The sequence below is a fragment of the Oenanthe melanoleuca genome, chromosome 9 (genome assembly GCF_029582105.1).
Source record: "Oenanthe melanoleuca isolate GR-GAL-2019-014 chromosome 9, OMel1.0, whole genome shotgun sequence".
Classification (NCBI taxonomy): Eukaryota; Metazoa; Chordata; class Aves; order Passeriformes; family Muscicapidae; genus Oenanthe; species Oenanthe melanoleuca.
Genome location: NC_079343.1, coordinates 16,710,005 through 16,730,602, shown reverse-complemented (window position 1 = coordinate 16,730,602; position 20,598 = coordinate 16,710,005). Strand labels below are relative to the sequence as shown.

The window sequence follows — 20,598 nt, the reverse complement described above, 5'->3', positions numbered from 1 at the left end:
TTGTGGATTGTTACAAGGCTGTTAAGCTAACAGTTTTGTGGGGTTTGTGGTCCTTGCAGTGTGCATTCCCTTCTCTGCCATCTACCACACCCATGGGTTCAAAGAGCCGGGCACGCAGACGTACCTCACGGGATGTCCTGTCCGAGTGCGTGTGTTGGAAGTTGAACGCTTCACTTCCACCAAGAAGGTCAGAACTTGCAGAGATTTCTTTTGATTTCTGTAGAACTGTACTTAAAATGCTGTTTGTGTCTTAGTTTTGTGCTTGCTTTTTCGTGGGCTGAGGAAGCAGCAATGCCTGTGTCTCAGAAAACGCTTAGGAGAGAAGGTTATCTGTCTGTTTATAAAATCTAATAAAGCAGAACAAGAAATCATGAGACAGAATAATCCTTAAGTAAAATTGAATAAAGGCTCTTTAGATGAGCAGCTGCAGGAAAATGGCTGATTTCAAAACTTGCATCCCATGTGGTGATGTTCTCCCCTGCAGGTACCAAGCCCCAATGTTTACACCATCGAGCTGACCCATGGAGAGTTCGTCTGGCACGTGAAAAGGAAGTTCAAGCACTTCCAGGAGTTTCACAGGGAGCTGCTGAGGTACAAAGCCTTTGTGCGCATCCCTATCCCCACCAGGAGGTGAGTGTGCATCCCTGTGGGCACTGTGGGCTTTGGGAGGTGGGATCTTTTAACTTGTAATATTGTATCTATTTGGCTTCTCTGGTCCCACTTTGCTGTAAGGAGTAGAGGGAAGAAGAATTCAGACTCCATATATTTACCAACTATAATAAAAATATTTAATGTATGTGTTTAGCAGCCATAATCTAAGTGATGAAAACATCTCTCTGCTGACGCAGAAAACATTATCTCCTGGGTCATCAGCTTTTGAGCTGGATTTACCTTGAACTTGGGGAAGGGTTGTGATAATGTTAATGGAAATTGCTGGGGCTTTGTGGCTTTCTGACAGAGTGGGCAGGATGTGGGAGGTATGGGGGTCCCTGGCCAGGCTGGTCTTGGTGCTTGGGATGGCTGGAAGTATAAGGGGAAGGAGAAAAGAAGTGGGAGGAAAATGGTGTAGGTCAGTGAGAGCCTCCTGATATAGACAAACATTGGAATATGATAGGAAAGGTAAAATTTTAAGGAGTTAAGAGCTGGAGGAACAGAATGCTCTAAAAACAGGGTGTAGGCTCCCTTTACTTACAAGGGAAAATTGTGGCTGCCAAAAATCAAACTGATATTTCTGTGTTTCATTTTTGTTTGTGAGCCAGTTGGAGCACACTGGCTTCTTTTCTGGTTTGTTTTTTCTGCTATCCTGCCCCTCTGTCAGTTTTTAAGATCTCACATAGGAAAAATAAAGGCATTGCAGAAGAAGGGTTATGTATTGAGGCATACAGACACTTGAAGCCCTGAGACTTGATGCTGGGGTGTGTTTTTCCTTCCAGTCACACGGTGAGAAGACAATCCATCAAAAGGGGAGAGCCGAGGCAGATGCCGAGTCTGCCGCACACGGCGGAGAGCACGGTGCGGGAGGAGCACTTCTCCAGCAGGAGGGTGAGTGCCCACCTCTCTCTGGGGGCCACAGGGATGCTCTGAGGTGCACAGGAGCCTGGCAGGTTGCTTGCAAAGCCACACACTGTCAAAAACCTTGTTTGTTATCATTACAGTATTTTGCTTGACAAAGTTTGGCTGTGACAAGTCCAGCTTTAATGCCAAATTCTCTGCTGTGCAGTGATGAGGATGCTGCTCCTGGGGTTCATATGGGCAAAGCTTTCCTCTGAAGCTGAGGAAGACTGTGATGCTGGGAGTGGTGGTTCCCCTCCTCCCACCTGCAGTTTGCAGAGTCGAGTTGTGTGATGGAGGCAGCCCTGTGGCCATCAAAATCTGAGAGATTTCAGTGCCATCCCCCTCTGAAAGAGGAGATGACAGTCAGGATATTGATGCTGAAGTGGGTAATTTTAGCCCAGGCACACGTGTTCTGTGTAACTTCATCAGATGTTGACAGATGGGCCCTTCCATGGAGAGGGTGGATGTCTTCCTACCTCCTTGTTGCAGCTTTGCTGCTTGCAAGTTAAAAACCCCATGTTTGTTCAGACTGTGCTTATCCTTCTCTTTCTGCTGCTCCCTCCCTCCCTGGGCTTTGTGCCACTGGAACTTCAAGGCCCAGAGGATTAGAGGATTGTGTCTTGTGGCTGTGCCATGCAGAAACCCTGCTGTTCACGGCTTCTCTGATGTGTGGGAAGTTTGAGGGGAGAGATGTAGATTTAAAAGAGGAAGAAAACTGTTTTCTAGATGCTTTTTAGATGCCTTTTTTTTTTTTTAGCTCATACTTCCTTTCAGTTTGCTTTGTGTCCTGTAGGACTCTGTCGAGCTTCTCATGCCCAGACAGTTTAATTTTTTCTTTTCCCTTTAACCATGAGGATGGTAAGAGATTATTTTTGCCATAATGGTTTCTTCTCTCCTCCCTTCCTTGCTGGGGAAGACAGGCCCAGCCACTCCTTTCTCTGTGTCCTTGGGACAGGACAACATGGTCCCTGTGTCCCTCACCCCATGAACCTTTTGTTTTGGTTAAACAGGCTCTCTCAGTTGCCTCTGAGCCTTTTTTCTCACAAAGCTGATTCCTGTAGGTCAGAAACAATGGGGTCTGATTTGGTATTTAAAATTGTTCTGAAACTTTAGCTCAGTCACAAAAGTTGACCTCCAAAGTGACCCTGCCACAGAACAGGTCTGCTTGTGGAAGGTACAAACAGAACTATGAAAAGTAAACAACCTATGACCAAACTGTTTATGGTGCTGAGTTATGATATCCTGTGAGTACATAATAATGGATTTATTTAACTACTCAAACTGAAAAGTGGATCTGATTTCTTGATTGCTTCCTAATGCCAGACAGTTGGATTACAGGAATTTTCAAAAAAAACCTCCACATCCTATCTAAAGTTTCCATATTTTAATTGTAGAAACAGCTGGAGGACTACTTGACAAATATCCTGAAAATGCCAATGTACAGGAACTACCATGGAACAGTAAGTAGAAATTAATTTGCTTAATTGTCTAAAGAATATTCACTTTACAAATGCTGAATTCATTGGAAGAAGACATGCAGCTTCTGCAAGAAGCATTTTTCATCTGTTTTGTGAGCATTTTGGCTTAGCTGATTTCTCCAACACAGATGCAAAATGATTAAAACCAAAGGAATGACTCAGTGTTAGAGGTTGCTGGTATAATGCAGTGATAACCTCCTCAAGCTAGTTCAGTCCAGACAGCTGGTTGTACATGTATGCTGTAGTAAGAGTCTGTTTAATTTTGCAGACTGTTTAAGATGGTAAGTTAAGGTTTTAAATACTTAAAAATTTGCATTTCAAACCATATTTTTAATTACTCTTTCAATCTGAGCTTTGTATGTTCTGGTTGCAGATTTGTCTCAGGTTTCTCTTCTGTGCAGTTTCCCTGGACATTAGTGATGTTGAGTTTGTGTGTGTGGGATACCCAGAGAGGTGAATGATTATTTTGTCAGTTCCAAAGGGAGATGGTAATTGGCTTATTTCCCCAAGTCAACACTGTTTGAAACAAGGAGAGATGTCAAATCCAGCGTCAGGCCTATTTTAAGCAGAAATATTTCTTTTGAATGTTTCTTGAGAAGTCCTCACCTGTCAGCCACAGCTGTGACATCTCTTGGGGATGGTAATTTATTTCCCCTTTTTTTGGCTGCATAATGACTGTGTTACTTCATCTTTTGTATTACCAGTGAAATCTGATGCACGCACTGAGTTGCTGCCGAGTTTAGTGACATTTCTGAGCACAGAGTGATAACTGGGAACACCTGGTTTTCAAACAAGCCAAAAGTACTGAACTTTGGATTTCTGTAGCAGCCACTTCTCTTCTACTTTTGCTGTTGTTATACAGTCTTCTATTTTGCCAGATTTGCATTGTGTAGAGATGTTGGGCAGCTTACAGCTGGATGTTGTGTATAAAAACTTAAAAACTGTGTGTTCTGTATTGCAGAGCTCAGTGTTGAGCACTGCTTGCTCTGTGGGACAAAGTGCCCATTGGGGTTGGCCATTGCACTCTGGATGGCAAGAAATCTTCAGGCTGAGGCTGAGGAAGCTGCATTCCTTAGAGGGCTTCTTTAGGGGACAGGCTGTGAGCTTAATTCCAGGGCAGTGAAGAGCTGTGTTAGTGTGCATGTGGAAAAGAGTCATCTTTTGTTCTAGAAGCAAGATCGGGATAACTTGGCAATTTTGATCAGTAGCATATGCAGAGCGGGGGAGGGTTATTTTACAGTGTGGATCCATCTTGTCACTTTTAGGCAGGCGTTGCCTTTTTCAAATATTTTGGAACATTTCTGCTCCTCTGAGAACGTGGGTGATGCTTTGGCCAGGCTGTGGTTTGAGACAGGCTGCACAGTGGGGGCCGGGAGAGGAGATGGGCAGCCCTGCCTTCCTGGGCAGCTGTGGGGTGCTCCCTCCTGGGCTGAATCGCCCTTCTGTCCCCAGCCCCTGGAGCCAGATGTCCCTTTTGCACATAAATTCTCAGTTTATTGTTGGCTTTCACTGAATTTGGCCACAGAGAAGTGTTAGGGGAGGACTTTGCTGCCTGTGGTGGTGGCACGGGTCCTGCAGGCGATGCTGGAAGAGGGCACAGGGAAGGAAGTGCTTCCTTTAAAACAACACCCAAACAACCCCCACCATTCTCAGACTAAAGTGAACATTTCTGGCACTTTCCCTGGAGCTGTATTTGTCTTCCTGAGAGCAAAATGAGGGCTTTGCTCTTCCTGTGGTTGAGAAGTCTTTTGCCCGGATGCTGACAAATGCTGTAACTGTCTTAATCTTGGAGCATTTGGACTCCTTTGTGTTCCTCTCATCAAATCCATGCCCTGAGGACTTTTTTAAAATTAGGAGCTCTGTTAAATCAGGCATGGAGTTGCAAGGGCAAGCTGAGACCTGCCTGGAGTGTAACCCTTGGTCATTGTGAAGAGCCTGCTTGGGTCAGTAGCATCTCTGAGGAGATGTTTTTTGTATCTGAGCTGCACAGTTTAATGAATTTGCTTTTTTATTACTTTTATTTTCCATTTGTGGTTAATTTATTTTTTGCCAGTGAGAGCAAACTGCTTTGTACACTGTCTGGAGGATGTGCCATGCACTAAGACAGTCAAGCCTGCAAGTCAAGCTTGTGGTTTTGCAGACCTGAAGTCTCTGGGTGGGTTAAGGATCAGGTCCACAGTGACTACATGGCATTGCAGAGGTTGTACATCGTCTAGCTTTTTCTATTTAATATTTTTTTAAATAATTATTTGATTTATGTAATTAAATCTTGTCATCTTCTTCTTTCCAAAACCTTTATATGGTACTTTTGGTCTGAAGTGCTTTAAGACAATTACTGTTAAAATGAATGTTGTGGGAATCTCAGGGTGTTAACTGTTCACACTTTTTTTTCCTGAAAATTGGGAATTGGAATAATATGGGCTCAAAATGTTGAGGCTTAATTGGATTATGTATAAAAATTTTATTAATTGGACCTTTGCATTATTTTTGTGCAAGCTCCCATACTTAAAAGATTCATAAGCAAAACAAAAAGTAAGATTTGATTGGAGCGTATGTATGTGTGTAATGTTTTGCATGAACTTTAGAGAGAGTAAAAACCTCATCTCAAGTGGAAGTAGCACAATTTAGAATAGCTGAGAAGTGAGAGTTGCCACTGGTTTGCTTCTGATACAGCCCTTGGATCTGCAGAGCTTTGTGGAGGTCCCCACCCAACCCATCAGTGTTTCTAGCTATTGCACTTGAAATGCAGCACATTTAGAGGGTTTTTAGTGTGTATTTTGTGTAAGCAAACTTTTTTTTGTGTAAGAAATTGTGCTGAACAGTATCATTCTGAAGAGTGTGCAATTCCATGTTGTTTCTAGTGCCCACTGCTAATCAGCTTTTGATGCATTTCTGAACCCGCTAAATAAAGAGCAAGAGTCAAAATGAAAAAATACAGCATAGAGAAGCTGAATCCTTTCTGAATGCAGATGCTGTATGAAATTTTTACTTACATGAATCATGCATGCTCCACATTGCTGGCAGGACAGGATGGTTGGATCACCTTGCAGCTGGTTCTCCACCTTCCATAGCCTGTCCTTCTGCAGCCCATCACTCCCATCTACCTCATTATTTATTTTTCTTTTTCATCACAACAATGTGATTGAAGCTGAATTCTCCAGGCCCATATCTCATACCAAAAACATCCTGCTGGGGGTCACTGTGAAACCAGAGTGGGATGCCAGCTCACAGGGAGGCAGCTGGGCAGCGCAGGAATTCGATGTGACGGGGATGAAAGCTCCTGCCTGCCTCTCCCAGCCTCTCTGTGAATGAGGAGCACCTCAGATGAGGCACTGGGAAAGTAAAAATAGCTAATTGTAACAATAAATCATTCCATCAGATGCTTTGCACTATGCTGAAGAATTTTCCTTCTCACTGCAGGAATTTATTTAAGGTTTTAGTTTTTTTTTCTTTTTTGCAAACCAACGCCTGATCAGTGTGTTGGATGGGCTCCTGTCGCTGCTGTTCCAGAGACTGCTTGGCTGAAGAGGAGGTTGTGCTGCCAGACAATCTTTCTTTTTCTTTTATGTAGTGGTAGTTCTGTATCTGCAACTAATTTTTCCTCTTGGTTTTCTTCTTTGTGGACAATTATTTCTCTGCATGCACTGCTCCTCAAATTCCTGCCAGTTTTCTGGTTCCAGCCAGCATTTTCAAAGGGTTTTGACATTTATTTGTTTTTTTTGTGTGTATGCCCACTGTGAGAGAGATGTCTGGGTTTCTGATTTGTCTGATAGGAAATGCCATGAAGAAGTTAAAATGGGATCCAGGCAAAGAACTGGCCTGAGAATTTGCTTGGGACTTCTGATAAGGGCTTGTAGGGTACACTGGATTTTTTCAGGTGCTTCCTACCCTGCTTTGAGTGTTGCTGCAAGAAACAGCTGAAATATTCATTGGTCACACTTGATGCTTTTCCAGAAAACTTAAGGAGAACAGAGAGAGCAAGATGGTTGGTAAAATAGCATGGAATGACTTGTACTAACCACTTCCTGAAAACAGGCTGAAATCACCCTAAAATCAAAGCATTGAAATTGCCTCAGCTGAGTAGAGATTGCTTTATGTCCTTGAGATACTCAGAGGAAAGCAGTAGTGTTTTTGTTTTTCTCCATGGCCTTGGCTGACAGGCGAATTTTGGGAAGGTCCCAGGAGCAGCTGAGCATGAGGAGATGGAAGGATCTTCGATCCTATTGCTGTTTTCTGGGGGAAAATGATAGTATTGGGAAGGGAGCCTGTGCTTAACCTCATCATAACAGCAAGATGGACTTTGACCCCAAATTTACTGATACTTTTTGTTATACTTGGTGTCTGCAAATGTCTTTGAGACTTAGGGTCCACCCATGTAATTCCTGTGCAAAATTGGGTTTTGCTGTTGAGGACCCTGAGGCTGGTTTGCCAAAGAGAGATGACAGTGGCCCTTTCCTTGAGAAGAGAAAGCCTTTCCTTGGAGTTGCTGTGGGTGTGGGTGGGCATGTCCTGAAGCTGGTACCAAGGCTGCCTCCAGTCCCAGCTGTGATCAGGGGCCTGGGCTGAGCCCTGGACTGCAGCCCCAGCAGGGTTCATTGCCAAAATGTGCTGTTAGAGGTTCCCTCTGGCTTGCTGCTGGCCAAAGGGACAGTGACACCTGCCCTTACCCTGCCCTGAGCACCTTTCTGCACTCAGACAATAAATGTGATAATAAATTAGAAGTGTCTGGGTGCAGACAAGATTCTGCTGTGCAAGACGACTCCTGTGCCTGCCCCAGCCCTGTCCTGCACAGGACACCCTGGCAGAATGTTTCTCCCTGCTAAAGGGGCCCAGGGCTAATATCCATTAGACTGCCAGGAATGTCCTGCTGTGCCAAGAAAAGCCTGCTTGGTGGAAATTGCCCAGTGTCCTATTTTTAGAGGTGAACGTAATCATGCTGAGCTTTCTCACCAGCTTTGCTCGCTTTGTGTTCCCTGCAATCCCTGCTGAAGCAGGAGGAGCCATGAGGAGGCAGGTTCCTTGAGTTTGGGATTTGAACTTGCTCTCCTCCTGCCCCACTGTGGTTTTCCTGTGGATTGTCAGTTCCTGGAACCAGATGGGCAGGCATGTGTGTCCAGCACTGACCTGCTCCAGTGGCTTTGGAGGATGCTCATGGGTTGTGTGGCTGAACCCTCCTGTACTGTCTCCATGGGGCAAGGGGCTTAAAGGGTGCTCCCAGCTCTGGATGTGTGTCCTCATTTCCTTTCCAGTCCTTCTGTGAGAGTCCCTGGAGGAAGGAGAGGATTCAGGCAGCCACACAGATCACACAGACCCCCTGAACAGTGTCAAACTTGAGTCCTTATTTCAGCCAAAGATCCAGGAGGGAGAATACCAGGGAGTGAGTCCCTGTGATACATTGGAGTTTAATTGTCCAGAAGTGAGTTCTCCAAAGTACATCTAAAATAAATTAACAGAAAGAATACTTCCCTTGGTCTTCTTGATGATACTTAAGTGATGGTGGCTGCCATCTGCTCAGGATGTTCTGTAGATCTTTATGGCAAGTCACTTTGATGAAGCAAAAAAAAATCTGGATTTCAGGATTATAAAGATGGGGGAATCTGTTTTTCTTTCCCAGATGGAGTTTGTTGGAGTAAGCCAGCTGTCATTCATCCACGACCTGGGACCGAAGGGCATGTGAGTTGTGAGCTGTGTCTTTGTGAGTTATGATTCACTAGGAGCATGGCTTTATACATAAATACTATTAAAATTAATGGCTTTCCTTTCTCAGCACTAACTGTCTGGGGAATATTTTGCCATCTAGATATGAAAAATTACTACTGTTCAGACAGAAATGCTACAGTTTGTAGAAATGTTATTGAGGAGTGGGCTGCTTTGTGAGACACCACTTACAGGGTTTCCACCCTTGCCTCTCTGCAACCCTCCCTCTTGAGCCACTTAATTTTTTCCTTCCTGTGCTATAAACTGGGACTCTGTGCTTCTTAAAACTCCATTATTTTCTTCTGGGGGGTTATTTTTGCCCTTCATCCAGCTTTCAGGGCACAGTTGGAGGTGACAGGAACCAGCCCTAGGCGCACAAGTGCTGGGGGTTCAAGCAGCTCCTCTCCAAATCCCTCCTGCCCCTCCAGGTGGGGCACATCCCCCAGGCTGACCCTGTTGTGTGCTTGCAGAGAAGGGTTCATCATGAAGCGCTCGGGGGGCCACCGCATTCCCGGCCTGAACTGCTGCGGCCAAGGGAGGATGTGCTACCGCTGGTCCAAAAGGTACTGCTGGGGTGCCGGGGAGGGGGATGCCATGTGCTCCCTGGGCACACAAAAATCCCCGTTTGTCTTTTTCTCCTAAAAAATCTGTGAGAATCTGTGAGAGAGAATCCTGGTTTTTTTATAAGGGCCCTTGGGCTGTTCCCTGCCTCACCCTTCTGTGTGGTGTTTTTTTTTTCTCCTTTGGAGTTCACAGAAAGGACATGTTACTCCAGAGAAGATCTAGGATTTCCTAGAGCTGACAGAAATGGCAGTGACCTCCCTCAGCAGGGAAAGCTGCAGGAGCACAGGTGGCTCTGTGCCTTCAGGAGGGAATGTGGCTGGTGACCTGCCCCTGGCAGATTTCAGCCTGGCTTTCTGAGCTTCCCTTCCTCAATTTACAAAATGAAAATCAATTAATTGAAACACTCTTTGGACTGCTTAAGGGCAGGATCAAATCAGACGTGACCTGCAGTACTAAGGAGCTGTTTGGTGCAATTAACCTTGGCATTAAATACATTGCCTCTTGATTATTACTGCAGCTATTGAATCCCAATGTTTTCTCCTGTTCCCATGTCCCTTCCTGCTGCAGACAGACATCATTTGCTGTTCCCATCCCTTTACCCTCTGTGTGAGGTCTCAGTGTTGCCAGGGGCTGGGAGATGTGTGCTGTGGGGGAGTACCTGTGTTACCAGGCAGCCTCCAAAAAATGCAGGGTGTATTTCCTGGAGCATGCCCTTCCCAGGCAAATCTTTCCATTTGAAAATCTAAATATCCATATCTGCCTCACAGCAACAATTTCTTAGTCAATGGAGCTTCCCCAGGCATTATGCACCTTTGGATTTGTGATCACCCAAGGGCTCTCATTAGTTTTATTTGTAATAGTTCTGTTTTCTAACAAAAGCTTTCTGATTTCCTGTGAAGAAAAGGTCCTATTTCTGCACAATCTTTCCAACATTTCTTAATTTAGGTTTGCAGAAGATCTCTATAATGAGGGCACAAGGAGATAAAGATGTGACCTCCTTTCAGGTCAAATCATTAAACCGTCACAAATTCTTCTCTTTTACGGGGAAAAAATGCCTTTTCCTCTTGATACTCCTCAGTTAACCCTTTCTTGTATTGTCCAGAGCTCAGGCTGTAGTGGGGGCAGTAGCACATCCAGCTCTGATGGATCTCCATTTTTCTTTAGAGCCTAGAAAGGGGATAGGAGAAGTGTTTGAGTGGGATTGTGTGCAGAATATCACAAGTGAGATGCTGCATTCCCATCTTAGCCCACTGGGACTGATGGTTTATGCATCAATAAATAAGCAAATAACAGTAATATTTCCCAGAGAGAGTTATTTAAAGGAAGGATTCTGGGACATGGAGGAGGATGGTGGGGTGAAGCTGTGAATGGGCACAGCCAGGACTCTTCAGGCATGTAGAGCTGCCTGGGAGAAACAGAAGGGAGAATATTTGGAAATATACCCTGTGGGATGTTTAAGAGTGAAATTATAGGCCAAATGGAGAGGGGAGGTATTTTGGCACCAAATGAGAGGTGATGCCAGGCCTCTTTCAGAGCCCTGAAAGCAAGAAAAAAAAATTACGGGATCTAATAAAAAATTACAGAAGTAGCTGAGGAGCTGAGGCTGTTACTAAAGATACAAGAATGAACAGATTTTTGCAGTGTTTTTGCTGCTTTGTGTGTTTCTTGGTGTGCTGAAGAATGAAGCAAAGGCCTGGTGATGGAGACCTGTGTGGGACAGAGGTGGCTGGTTACCCCAGCTACGCTGCAGGGGGAGAAAAAATTAGAAATGCCATTCACAGTAAAAAATGTGGTTTTTCCCTAGAGTTGCCTTCAGGCTACAGTATTTATGTAAAACCTGCTGGTCATCCCTCCTCATGTGTTTCTAACAGGGTGCCTGTTGCTTGGCAATAAAAGATTTCCAAAATGCCTTGTTCGTTTATTTGGATAGGAGTGAAAGTGATCCTAGCATCAGAATTAATAGAAATGTCAAATAACTCCCATATAGCATACAAGCTGAATAAAAATCAGGGATGGAGGAATCCTTGTGGCACCTTACCTTGTGCTTGGAGGTTTATGACCAGGGAGGTTCTCATGGGTTTTGTTAAACAAGGGAACCTGTATTTTTAAAGACTCCTGTAAAAAGGAGTCAGTTATATCCTCTAAAAGTTGTATATTGAGTTAAAACTCATTACTCAAGTTCATAAAATTTCCTGCTCAAGAAAACCACCCTCTAGTCTAGCTCCTGAGAATAATTTCCGTTTAGTAGATTTCCCTGATAAATGATTTGCATGTGTTTTGAAGAAGCACTTTCCCATTTTAGCAGCTCTTTTCGTAGCTCACATTTTGAGGCCTGGCATGGGTGTGAAATGCAGGTTGCTGTGTCTGTACAGGTGGCTGGTGGTGAAGGACTCGTTCCTGATGTACATGAAGCCTGATTCAGGGGCCATTTCCTTTGTCCTGCTGGTCGATAAGGAATTCAACATCAAGATAGGCCAGAAAGAAACAGAAACTAAATACGGGTTGCAGATCGACAATCTCTCCAGGTAAGAAAACAACTTTGTTTGTCCCATTTTAGTTTGCTTTTGCTTTTTTAAGGAGGAATCGATGCTGCCCTGCAGGAGGGGTTAACAGGCCTGGGTGGCTGCTGGTGGTGTGCTCAGACCTGCTGGGGATTCGACCCTAATGCTGATGATTTCCCATGTCTTAATGAGCCTGTTTGTCCATCCCTGTGGTTATTGCTGGGTCCTGCATGCTGAGTTGCACAGTCTGGTTTGGCAGTAATTACTTAGGTAATTTTTTAGGCACTCTGTTCTCTTTATGCTGCAAGCAGGAATGTTTTTCTTCTGCATCCCAATGGAGTATTACTCAAAAGACATGCTAGTGGGAGATAAAGAGATATTTAACATTTTCATGTTAGCGCACAGTATAAATTGATCTCTTCAAAAATACAACGTTAGCTGGCTCCAACTCCATGTTATGCTGGTGCTAATAATTTAAACATGGGTGGGTTTTTTGTGCTTGGCAGTGCAATACTGTTAGTCACTCAGAACAGCTCAGTGCTGTGCATTCTTTTGCAAACAAAACAGCCAAGTCCCTGTTTCTTGTGTAAATAAAATATGACTGGTACAGATGCATTTACCAACATGGACAGGCAGCGATGAGCAGCCCAATTAAATGGAAATGGCTTCATCCTCCTGCTCTGTGCTCTTCCAGGTCGCTGATTCTGAAGTGTAACAGCTACAGACATGCCCAGTGGTGGAGGCAGGGCATAGACGAGTTCGTCCGCAAACACGGCAAGGACTTTCTGACCGAGCATCGCTTCGGCTCCTACGCAGCCGTGCAGGAGAACACCCTGGCCAAGTGGTGAGCACTGCTACCTGCCTGCCCTCAGCACCCCAGCTCTGATCAGCACAGCTGGTAGCCTTTGCTAGCTGTGGGGACTGGTGGTAATTAAAGAAGTTGTAAAAAAAAAGAGGCTTTCTTCACCAGGGATGGAGTGGCAGTGCTGGTGGCTGGAGCTCTGTGTCACAGCTCGTTGTGTTTGTCAAGTTCTGTTTAAATTCAGATGTGTTGGTGTTTGTCATTGTAAGGATAAATAGAGGAAAATGGAATCAATAAATGCAGTCCTGGGTATAGTTGGAGGGTGGCTGGGCTTTATGCACACAGCAGCCCCTGAGAAATCCTACTGTCCCCAGTGTAACCTGACTGCACTAATCTGTTCCCAGAAGTGCCTCAAAAACTGGATTCTAGCTGGAGGCAGACCAATGCTTTCCCTGCAACACCTGCCTTGCAACAACCTCTGCCTGAGTACTTCCCATAAATCAAAGGAAACACCATTCCATCATCCTTTCCTGAGAGACAAACCTGGCTTGCATGTCAAGCAGAACCCAGGAATATTGTGTGAAGTTGGCAGAAGTGCCAAGAGGCACTTAATATTCCCTTAATGTGGTGTTTCATCAAGCTACTGGTAGCAGCATTGAATTTTCCCTGCATGTTCTACTGATTCTGGAAATTAGGATTGTGTTTGCTTTTGAGAAGAGAGCATAAATGTCATTAACATGGAACTCCATCGCTCTTCAGCTGTGCACTTTGTTTAATGAAGGGGAGGAGGCATAACTCTGCACTCTGTTTGCTTTTGCAGGTATGTCAATGCCAAGTGGTACTTTGAAGACGTTGCAAATGCCATGGAAGCTGCTAAGGAAGAAATTTTCATCACAGATTGGTGGTTCGTACTGACATGTTTGGGTGTTGCCCAGCTGTCTCTCCGGGGACGCTCCTGACAATGCAGTACTGTTTGGAGCCCTACAGTATGGCAGCTAGCCCTGCAGCCAGATGGTTTGGCAGCACACCCAAACCTCTCCTTGTGTTGTATTCAAAGGCCTTTTCAGGAGAGCTGGCAGCAAAAGCACACGCTTCAGATCAACAGCTTGGTTGTCTCCCTCCACGGAAATGCCTGAAACTGCACGGAGGCACCACCTGAACTGCAAATGTGGTGTCTTGAGGGGCTCCTCAGGAGTGTAAATAGCTGCAAATCTGAGGGGCATGGGTGTCTTTCAGTGTATCAGGGAACAGGGATGCTCCACTGTGCTCTTGGCATGGGATCCTGCATGGGATCCCCTTTCAGCTCCTGCTCACTGCCTTGGGAAGCTTTATGCCAGTGGCGAGAGCATCCTGTGGGTGTGTCCCTTTGGTCTGCTCAGTGCTCATGGATTCCCCCTGTGTAACATCAGGTGGCAGTTCAAGAGCATCCCGTTTCAGACCCATTGTCTCTTACTTAGAGTTTTATTCAGACAATTGTTAAAGTATAATGGAATTCCAAAACTTGCCTAGGTCTTGATGTATTAGATAAAAATAGGATGTAGCAATATGCTTTATCCAAGCCCAAGTTGCCATGCTTGGTACAAAAGTAAAGGAGTGAAATTCTGTCACCTTGTTGTGCAGGAGTTAGATTGAGATTGCTTAACTATTTCTTGTAGTCCTTAAAGCGATAAAATGTCCTGTTGAGAGATCTTATTGCTTTGTCTTTAGGCAGCAAGGAAAATACAGCACAAATTTGTTCTGTTCAGATAGCTCAGGTACCTGGAGAACTGAAATCCCACTCTTATTTATTTTTTATGTCTGCATATGTCTTTCAGCTCTACCTCAGGGTTTTGTTTGTTGCATCTTTCTTTCAGAGATAGAGTCCAAATTTCCCTATTTATACATCACTGTTCAGCCTGGTCTCATGGGTTGTTGAATATGAAGATGAATGTGCTGGACATGTCCCCTGCCCTCTGTAATGCTCTGTTATTAAAGAACAAAGAGCAGGTTATTGGAGAATGCATCACTCTGGGACATGAGCTTTCACATCCACTTTATTTAAACTTCAATTCCTGTGCTTCCCAAGTTGGTTATTTAGGCAGGTGCTTTGTTTGCAGTTTACATCTGCTGTGTTTTTTATATACCTTTATTTTCTTAGGCTGAGCCCAGAAATCTTCATGAAGCGACCGGTGGTGGAAGGGAATCGCTGGAGGCTGGACTGCATCCTCAAGAGGAAAGCAGTGAGTGAGCTCCAGCTGCACCCACCCTGCCAGGGGGTCATACTGGGGCTGGAGCACTTCCACCAGTCATTTTGGTCGAGATGAGAGTTAAAGCCTCTTGCCAAATGGCCTTGGAAAACCACATTTTGATTTGTTTCCCTTGTTTGGGTTTGGAAGAGCTCAGAGGCAGAAGGGTAGTTCCTCTTGATTGCCCCAGGTTTGGGTCACTTCAGCCTTACTTTACAACTACCAGTTCCTGGTAGGTCAAAACCTTGCTTTACAATTGTCTCAGTTCCTGGTAGGTCAAAGACCTGCTGCTGTCTGTGCTCTCCATGTGATTTATGTAATTTAGAGGTGCAGGGAGGGCTGAGCACTTTGTGGTGTGTTTATGAGTGTGGGCAGTGCTCCAGCTGTTTACATACCCTGCGATAACACCGGTGCTAAAAAGCTTGCCCATATCAGCAGCAAGTCACAAGGCTTATTCCCATGGCTGGGAAACCTCTTGAACTCTTGCTGTAGTAGAAGGGCAGAAGTCCACATGGATACAGACTTTAAAAAGGGACAGGTTTAGATTAGATATTGTGAAGCTATTCTCTGTGAGGGCAGTGAGGCCCTGGCACAGGTTGCCTGAGAAGCTGTGATTGGAATTGTTCAAGGCCAGGTTGGGTGGCACTTTTAGCAACCTGACCTAGTGGAAAATGTCCCTGCTCGTGGCTGGGGGTGGAACAAGATGGTCTTGAAGTTCCCTTCCAACCAAATCCATTCTGTGATTCTATGACATGCTGAAATAGTCTTTGACTCTTTCCCCTTTGAAGTCAGTTGTCATCACAGTCCTCACTCTTCCACATACCTAGGTAAAAAATGAGAGCTTTGTGTCTGACAGCTGTTGATTTGGAATTACTTTTATTTTCTGGCAAAAATAAACTAGCCACAAGACATCACTCACTCAGAGGAGGAATTTGGCTTCTTTTTATGACTTTGACGTGGATTTTCTTATGGTTATAAAAACATTGTCGTAGGTGAGTGAGGTCAGCCCCTGGAAATGCTTACTCTGTCACTTGTGGTGTTTTTTGACTCAACAGGGCAGTCAGCAAGTTGATGTCATGGTGTAGGGGTGAGGCTGCCCTTTCTGTATGTGCAGTGTTGCCTTGGACCCCCCTGGGTGCAGTGGAGATCAGAATATCATCCACAATTTGCCTTAGCTCTTGGTAGCAGCTTGCTGGGAATAGGAATTCAAAAGGCTGTGGCAAGTTTAGGGTTCCAAGTTTTAGCTGGCAAGCTTTTAATCCATGCTGATTTATGGGAAGTGGAGGTGTCCCAGTGTGTGACCAGTATTTGCCAAGGTTTGGGAGGCACTTGGCACATTTGAAAATGCTTTAACAAGAGTTCTTGGATACAATGCTGGTCACAAAAAGCACCATGTTTTTAGGTACTGCTCAATGCTCAATTGCAGGAGCTTGTTTATCTCTACCAGCAGAGTGAATCTCTTTGCTGGTGCTGAGTTGGTGACATCCCCTTCAGGTGGAGCATGTCAGTGTGTCCTCACTGTCATCCTGCAGGGACATTTAACTGAGGGCAAGCCTCAGGGCAGCATGAAGCAGCAGATCACTGAACTTCAGTGGATGAACATGATTGGAGTGAATCATGCTTGGAAAATCTACCTCAAAGGGTGTGTAAAAGGAGCTGCTGTAGGAATGACCTGTGGATGGGCCTTGGCATGGCTCAGACAAAAACAACAAAACCCATACAAACCCAGGTACTGAGCCCTTCTCAGAAAGCTGGAGAGCTTTCCCAAGCAGGCTGGTCCTACCAGGATATGGGGTCCCCATGGAGGATCTGAAAGAGCATAACCAGGAGCAAGTAACTTCAGTCAGCATTTCCATCAGCAGACACAACACATTTACTGCCTCTTAGCTGTTCCTCCCTTTGGAAAAAAACTGTATTCATTGATGTGCCTGCATTCCATGTGTTCTTTTTTATTTCAACAGCAACAAGGAGTGAGAATTTTTGTTATGCTGTACAAAGAGGTGGAGCTTGCCCTGGGGATCAACAGTGAATACAGCAAGCGGACCCTCATGCACCTCCATCCAAACATCAAGGTAATGAATTGCACAGGGCTGTGTGGAGGGTGTTTGCATTCAGTTGTTCTTGATGGCTGGTGCTGACCCTGGTGTATTTGGGTGGGAGCTGCAAGTTCAGGAGTGTTTCCCACCATTGCAGTGGGAATAGTCTGACAAGACACATCCATGTAGTGACTGCCACATCTGGCAACTTCATTTCTTTAGGATCTAATGGAACATAAAATTTCTTAGTTTAGATTTGCCAAAGCAACTGTTCGCCTTAATTCCCAATAAGTGTATTTCATGTGACAAGTTAATGGGTTACATCAAATGGAAAATTAAAATTTGAGAGTGTTGTCTCATTTCAGCATTTCTGCTTAAATGTGGATAATGAGAGTCAACACTGGGCATTAATGTTCCCACCACAGAAGAACAGCATTTCCCTGTCCTGTGCTGTTACACTGCTGTTCTGGCACCAAGCAGAAAATCAGCTGTGGCAGACAACCAGTAGATAGTCTCTTAGAGACACATGCACCTTAATGAGCAGTAAGATACTTGTTATGCTAGAATAATTGGTTTATTTTCACTTGATCAGTTGTCACAGCGAAGGGAAGCATCCATTCATCATCTTTGCAGCAAAATTGGATGATATGCACAAGTTGTGTCGCAGATTTTGGGAGCAGCCAGGTGAAACTTGGTAGCTTTTTCTCCAGGAAGCTGGTCTAGTGGCTCTATCATCATAAATAAAACTCTGAGCTTAGATACAGGAATTAGGGGTTCTGTAGACATTTGTCAAAAAGAAATCCCTAAACAAATGCCAAACAACTTGATTTTAAGTGGGGGGAAAAAACCACCCGACTTCTCATTTCACTTGTGTGGTGACAACAACCAAAGAAGTGACTCAGATCACCAGTCTGTTGTTTTCTTTCAGAGCAGGCTCTGTGTTCGAAAGCTCAGCTATTACAGCTCAGCTGAAGCAGTTTCTTTGACTGTGGTCCTCCTATGAAGCTGTTGTAAGAGTGACCTATCCCAACATCAGTAATCATTGCTGCTTGAGATTCCTGCATTCTAGGGAAACACCTGCCTGCCATATGGGTGATACCAGCTATGGGGAAATTGAGTAGCTTCCAGTAACAACTCCAGCATTTCCCCATTACCCCAAAGAGCCAGAAAAGCCAGAACAGCTCTCTGCCTGGAAGGATTTCAATTTGACAGCAATGCTGAGCTCGAGTGCTGCTTTCCTCACAGGTGATGAGGCACCCAGACCACGTGTCCTCCTCCGTGTACCTGTGGGCCCACCACGAGAAGCTGGTGATCGTTGACCAGTCGGTGGCGTTCGTGGGTGGCATTGACCTGGCCTACGGGCGCTGGGACGACGACGAGCACCGCCTGACCGACGTGGGCAGCGTCAAGCGCGCCTCCGCCGCCACCAAGTCGGTGTCCACCGCCAACCTGGCAGTAAGTGGGGGGCCATGGTCAGCCACAGCAGGGCTGGGGCAGGGGTGAATGGGCTGTGTTCTCTTCTGAGCGGGTTTTGGAGCTTTAATGACAAATAAGTGGTGAGAGGAAGGATCTAAGCATCAAGTGACTCTTTAGGGCTAGGCGCTGACAAGCCCCTGCTAGGGCACAGAGATAAGAGAGATGGGTTTCCCCTGGAGCTTGGAAAAGCAGCCACAATTTGAAGTCTGTGTTCTTAAAATTATAGAATGTTTTGGGTTGGAAGGGACCTTAAAGATCATATTGTTTCTACCTCCATCATGGGCAGGGACACCTTCCACTAGACTGGTTGCTCCATGTCCTGCCCAATCTGGCCTTGAATGCTTCCAGGGATGGGGCATCCACATCCACATCTGGGCAACCTCTCTTTTCTTAACAAAACTTAGAAATGCAGAGTAAGCATTTGCAAAGTGCTCTTTGATGTTTGTTGTTTGTGCCCTCAGCAGGTGCCTTGTTTGCTGAGCTTTCTGCTAACCTGGGTCTGTATGCAACCACATATAATTTCTAATAATAATTTCTCATATAATTTCTAATTTCTAATAATTTGAGAGGTCTAGTTGATGAGAATTTCAAGGGGGGCAATAATCCAGAGTAAGTTTATGGATCTAAATGCTGCTAATATTACTAGGCTTTCCTGGCAAGTGCCTCCTCAGTACAGACTCCCCAGAAAGCAGTGGGGAAGGACCATATGTCACAGTTCCTACCAAAGTGTGTCTGCCACAGAGAAAAATTTGGCTCATGGTTGTTTCTGAGCACTGATCTGCACGAGAATCTGTAGCTAAAGGGGAACCTCTTCATACCTGACCTGCAGCCATGTCTTATGTCCTTTAAGTCTGCAGCAGAATCAACTGAACATGTCCCACTGCAGCCTCAAACTCTGGCCCCAGAGAGCCATTTGTTTGAGAGAAATGCTGATGATGCCCCAGACACATCAAAAATGAAAGGAGTAGGAAAACCCAAAAAGTTTTCAAGGTTCAGCATTTACAAGCACCTGCACAAGCACGGCATCCACCACGCTGACAGCGTCAGCAGCATCGACAGTGAGTCAAGTAAGTGATGTTCAGCTAAATAATGTATATAAAGGATGTGTGGAGGTGGATGGGTGGGTGTATGTGCACGTTCTCATGATTTCTGAGGCAATGTGTCCTTTGTATGGAAGGAAAGTTGACAAGTTACCTAACTATCAGAATAATAGGTGTGTGTAGTCAACATGTAAATTTGTGTCACTGCTAAATAGAGAAGAAAGGTTTTATGTGTTGTTTTTTTTTTTTAATTAACTAATTAGCAATTTTCATGAGCCATCAGATGATGTCATACAGTGTATGTTATTCTTAATGTTTGTTTTGTTGGAAAGTATTCATTCCTGCAAGAGAGAATGGAATCTCATTTTTCAACTTGGATTTATTATAACAAGCAAATAATTTTTGACTGAGATTATCCCGTCTTGTAGACTAGTGTTAAAAGCTAGGTTTTAAATAAGTTCATTTAAATGGAAATATTCTAAATTTACTAGAGAGAAAAGTCTGTTCAACAGTTGAATATTTAAATGCAGCTTTTAATTCCCGACATTAAAGATAACTTCAGTGCCAAAATTACAAAGATCAGCTTGGCAATTACTACAGAATGAAATTCTTCCTGGAAGTCCTCGGCTCCTGAGGATGAGGGAACTTACTGGAATTTCCATCCCCTCCCTGCAAGTTTTTCTCTTGCCTCTGGCTCCTTATGGGGGTCTTGATTGCAGTCAGCTCAGGACACAGCCATGGCTTTGTACTTCATTAACAATTGTTTGGGTTAAAACCAGCTGGGTCCTGAATTTGGTCCTTTGCCTGGCAGTCACTTTAGTTTCAGCAAACTGACATCTGGTTTGAGTTCCTGTCTGCCAGGTATCTTCAGACAGGAGCAAGCACCAGGATGGCAGAGGTGGATGTGTTTTTGCCATGAATAGAGCATCTTGACTTTCTGCAGGTTACTCTAGCCCCACTAGGAGCCAACCGAATATAATCCAGAGTTTAAGGCCCCATCTGAAAATGTTCCATCACCACAGTGAATCCAAACAGGGGCTCGCTGAGCCTCGGGAGGGTAAGTGAAGGAAGGCAGTGCTGCGGACCCCTTCAGGCTTTAGCTGCTGTTGTTTTTGCATTATAACCATGGTGAGAGTGAGGCTGGGTGCCAGGATCAGCCTTTGCTGCTTGTTGTTCTCCCAGCATCCTTATCCCTCCTCTGTGGGCATCCTGGCAGAAGAGCCTT

At 44.8% G+C, this 20,598-nt stretch overlaps 1 protein-coding gene across 3 annotated transcripts in view; it reads left to right on the top strand.

Moving 5' to 3' along the window:
• Nucleotides 1–20,598, top strand: part of PLD1 (phospholipase D1) — a 72,927-nt gene that overhangs the window by 29,835 nt on the left and 22,494 nt on the right. For 2 of the 3 annotated variants that reach the window (XM_056498498.1, XM_056498497.1), the window contains 14 exons: nucleotides 60–187; nucleotides 485–630; nucleotides 1,434–1,542; nucleotides 2,949–3,014; nucleotides 8,647–8,705; nucleotides 9,200–9,292; nucleotides 11,666–11,818; nucleotides 12,489–12,638; nucleotides 13,417–13,500; nucleotides 14,734–14,815; nucleotides 16,783–16,893; nucleotides 18,103–18,312; nucleotides 19,184–19,400; nucleotides 20,317–20,430. In XM_056498498.1, the coding sequence (XP_056354473.1) occupies nucleotides 60–187; nucleotides 485–630; nucleotides 1,434–1,542; nucleotides 2,949–3,014; nucleotides 8,647–8,705; nucleotides 9,200–9,292; nucleotides 11,666–11,818; nucleotides 12,489–12,638; nucleotides 13,417–13,500; nucleotides 14,734–14,815; nucleotides 16,783–16,893; nucleotides 18,103–18,312; nucleotides 19,184–19,400; nucleotides 20,317–20,430 (1,722 nt within the window). The remainder of the gene's footprint in view (nucleotides 1–59; nucleotides 188–484; nucleotides 631–1,433; nucleotides 1,543–2,948; nucleotides 3,015–8,646; nucleotides 8,706–9,199; nucleotides 9,293–11,665; nucleotides 11,819–12,488; nucleotides 12,639–13,416; nucleotides 13,501–14,733; nucleotides 14,816–16,782; nucleotides 16,894–18,102; nucleotides 18,313–19,183; nucleotides 19,401–20,316; nucleotides 20,431–20,598) is intronic. The other variant, XM_056498499.1, reaches the window with a different exon arrangement.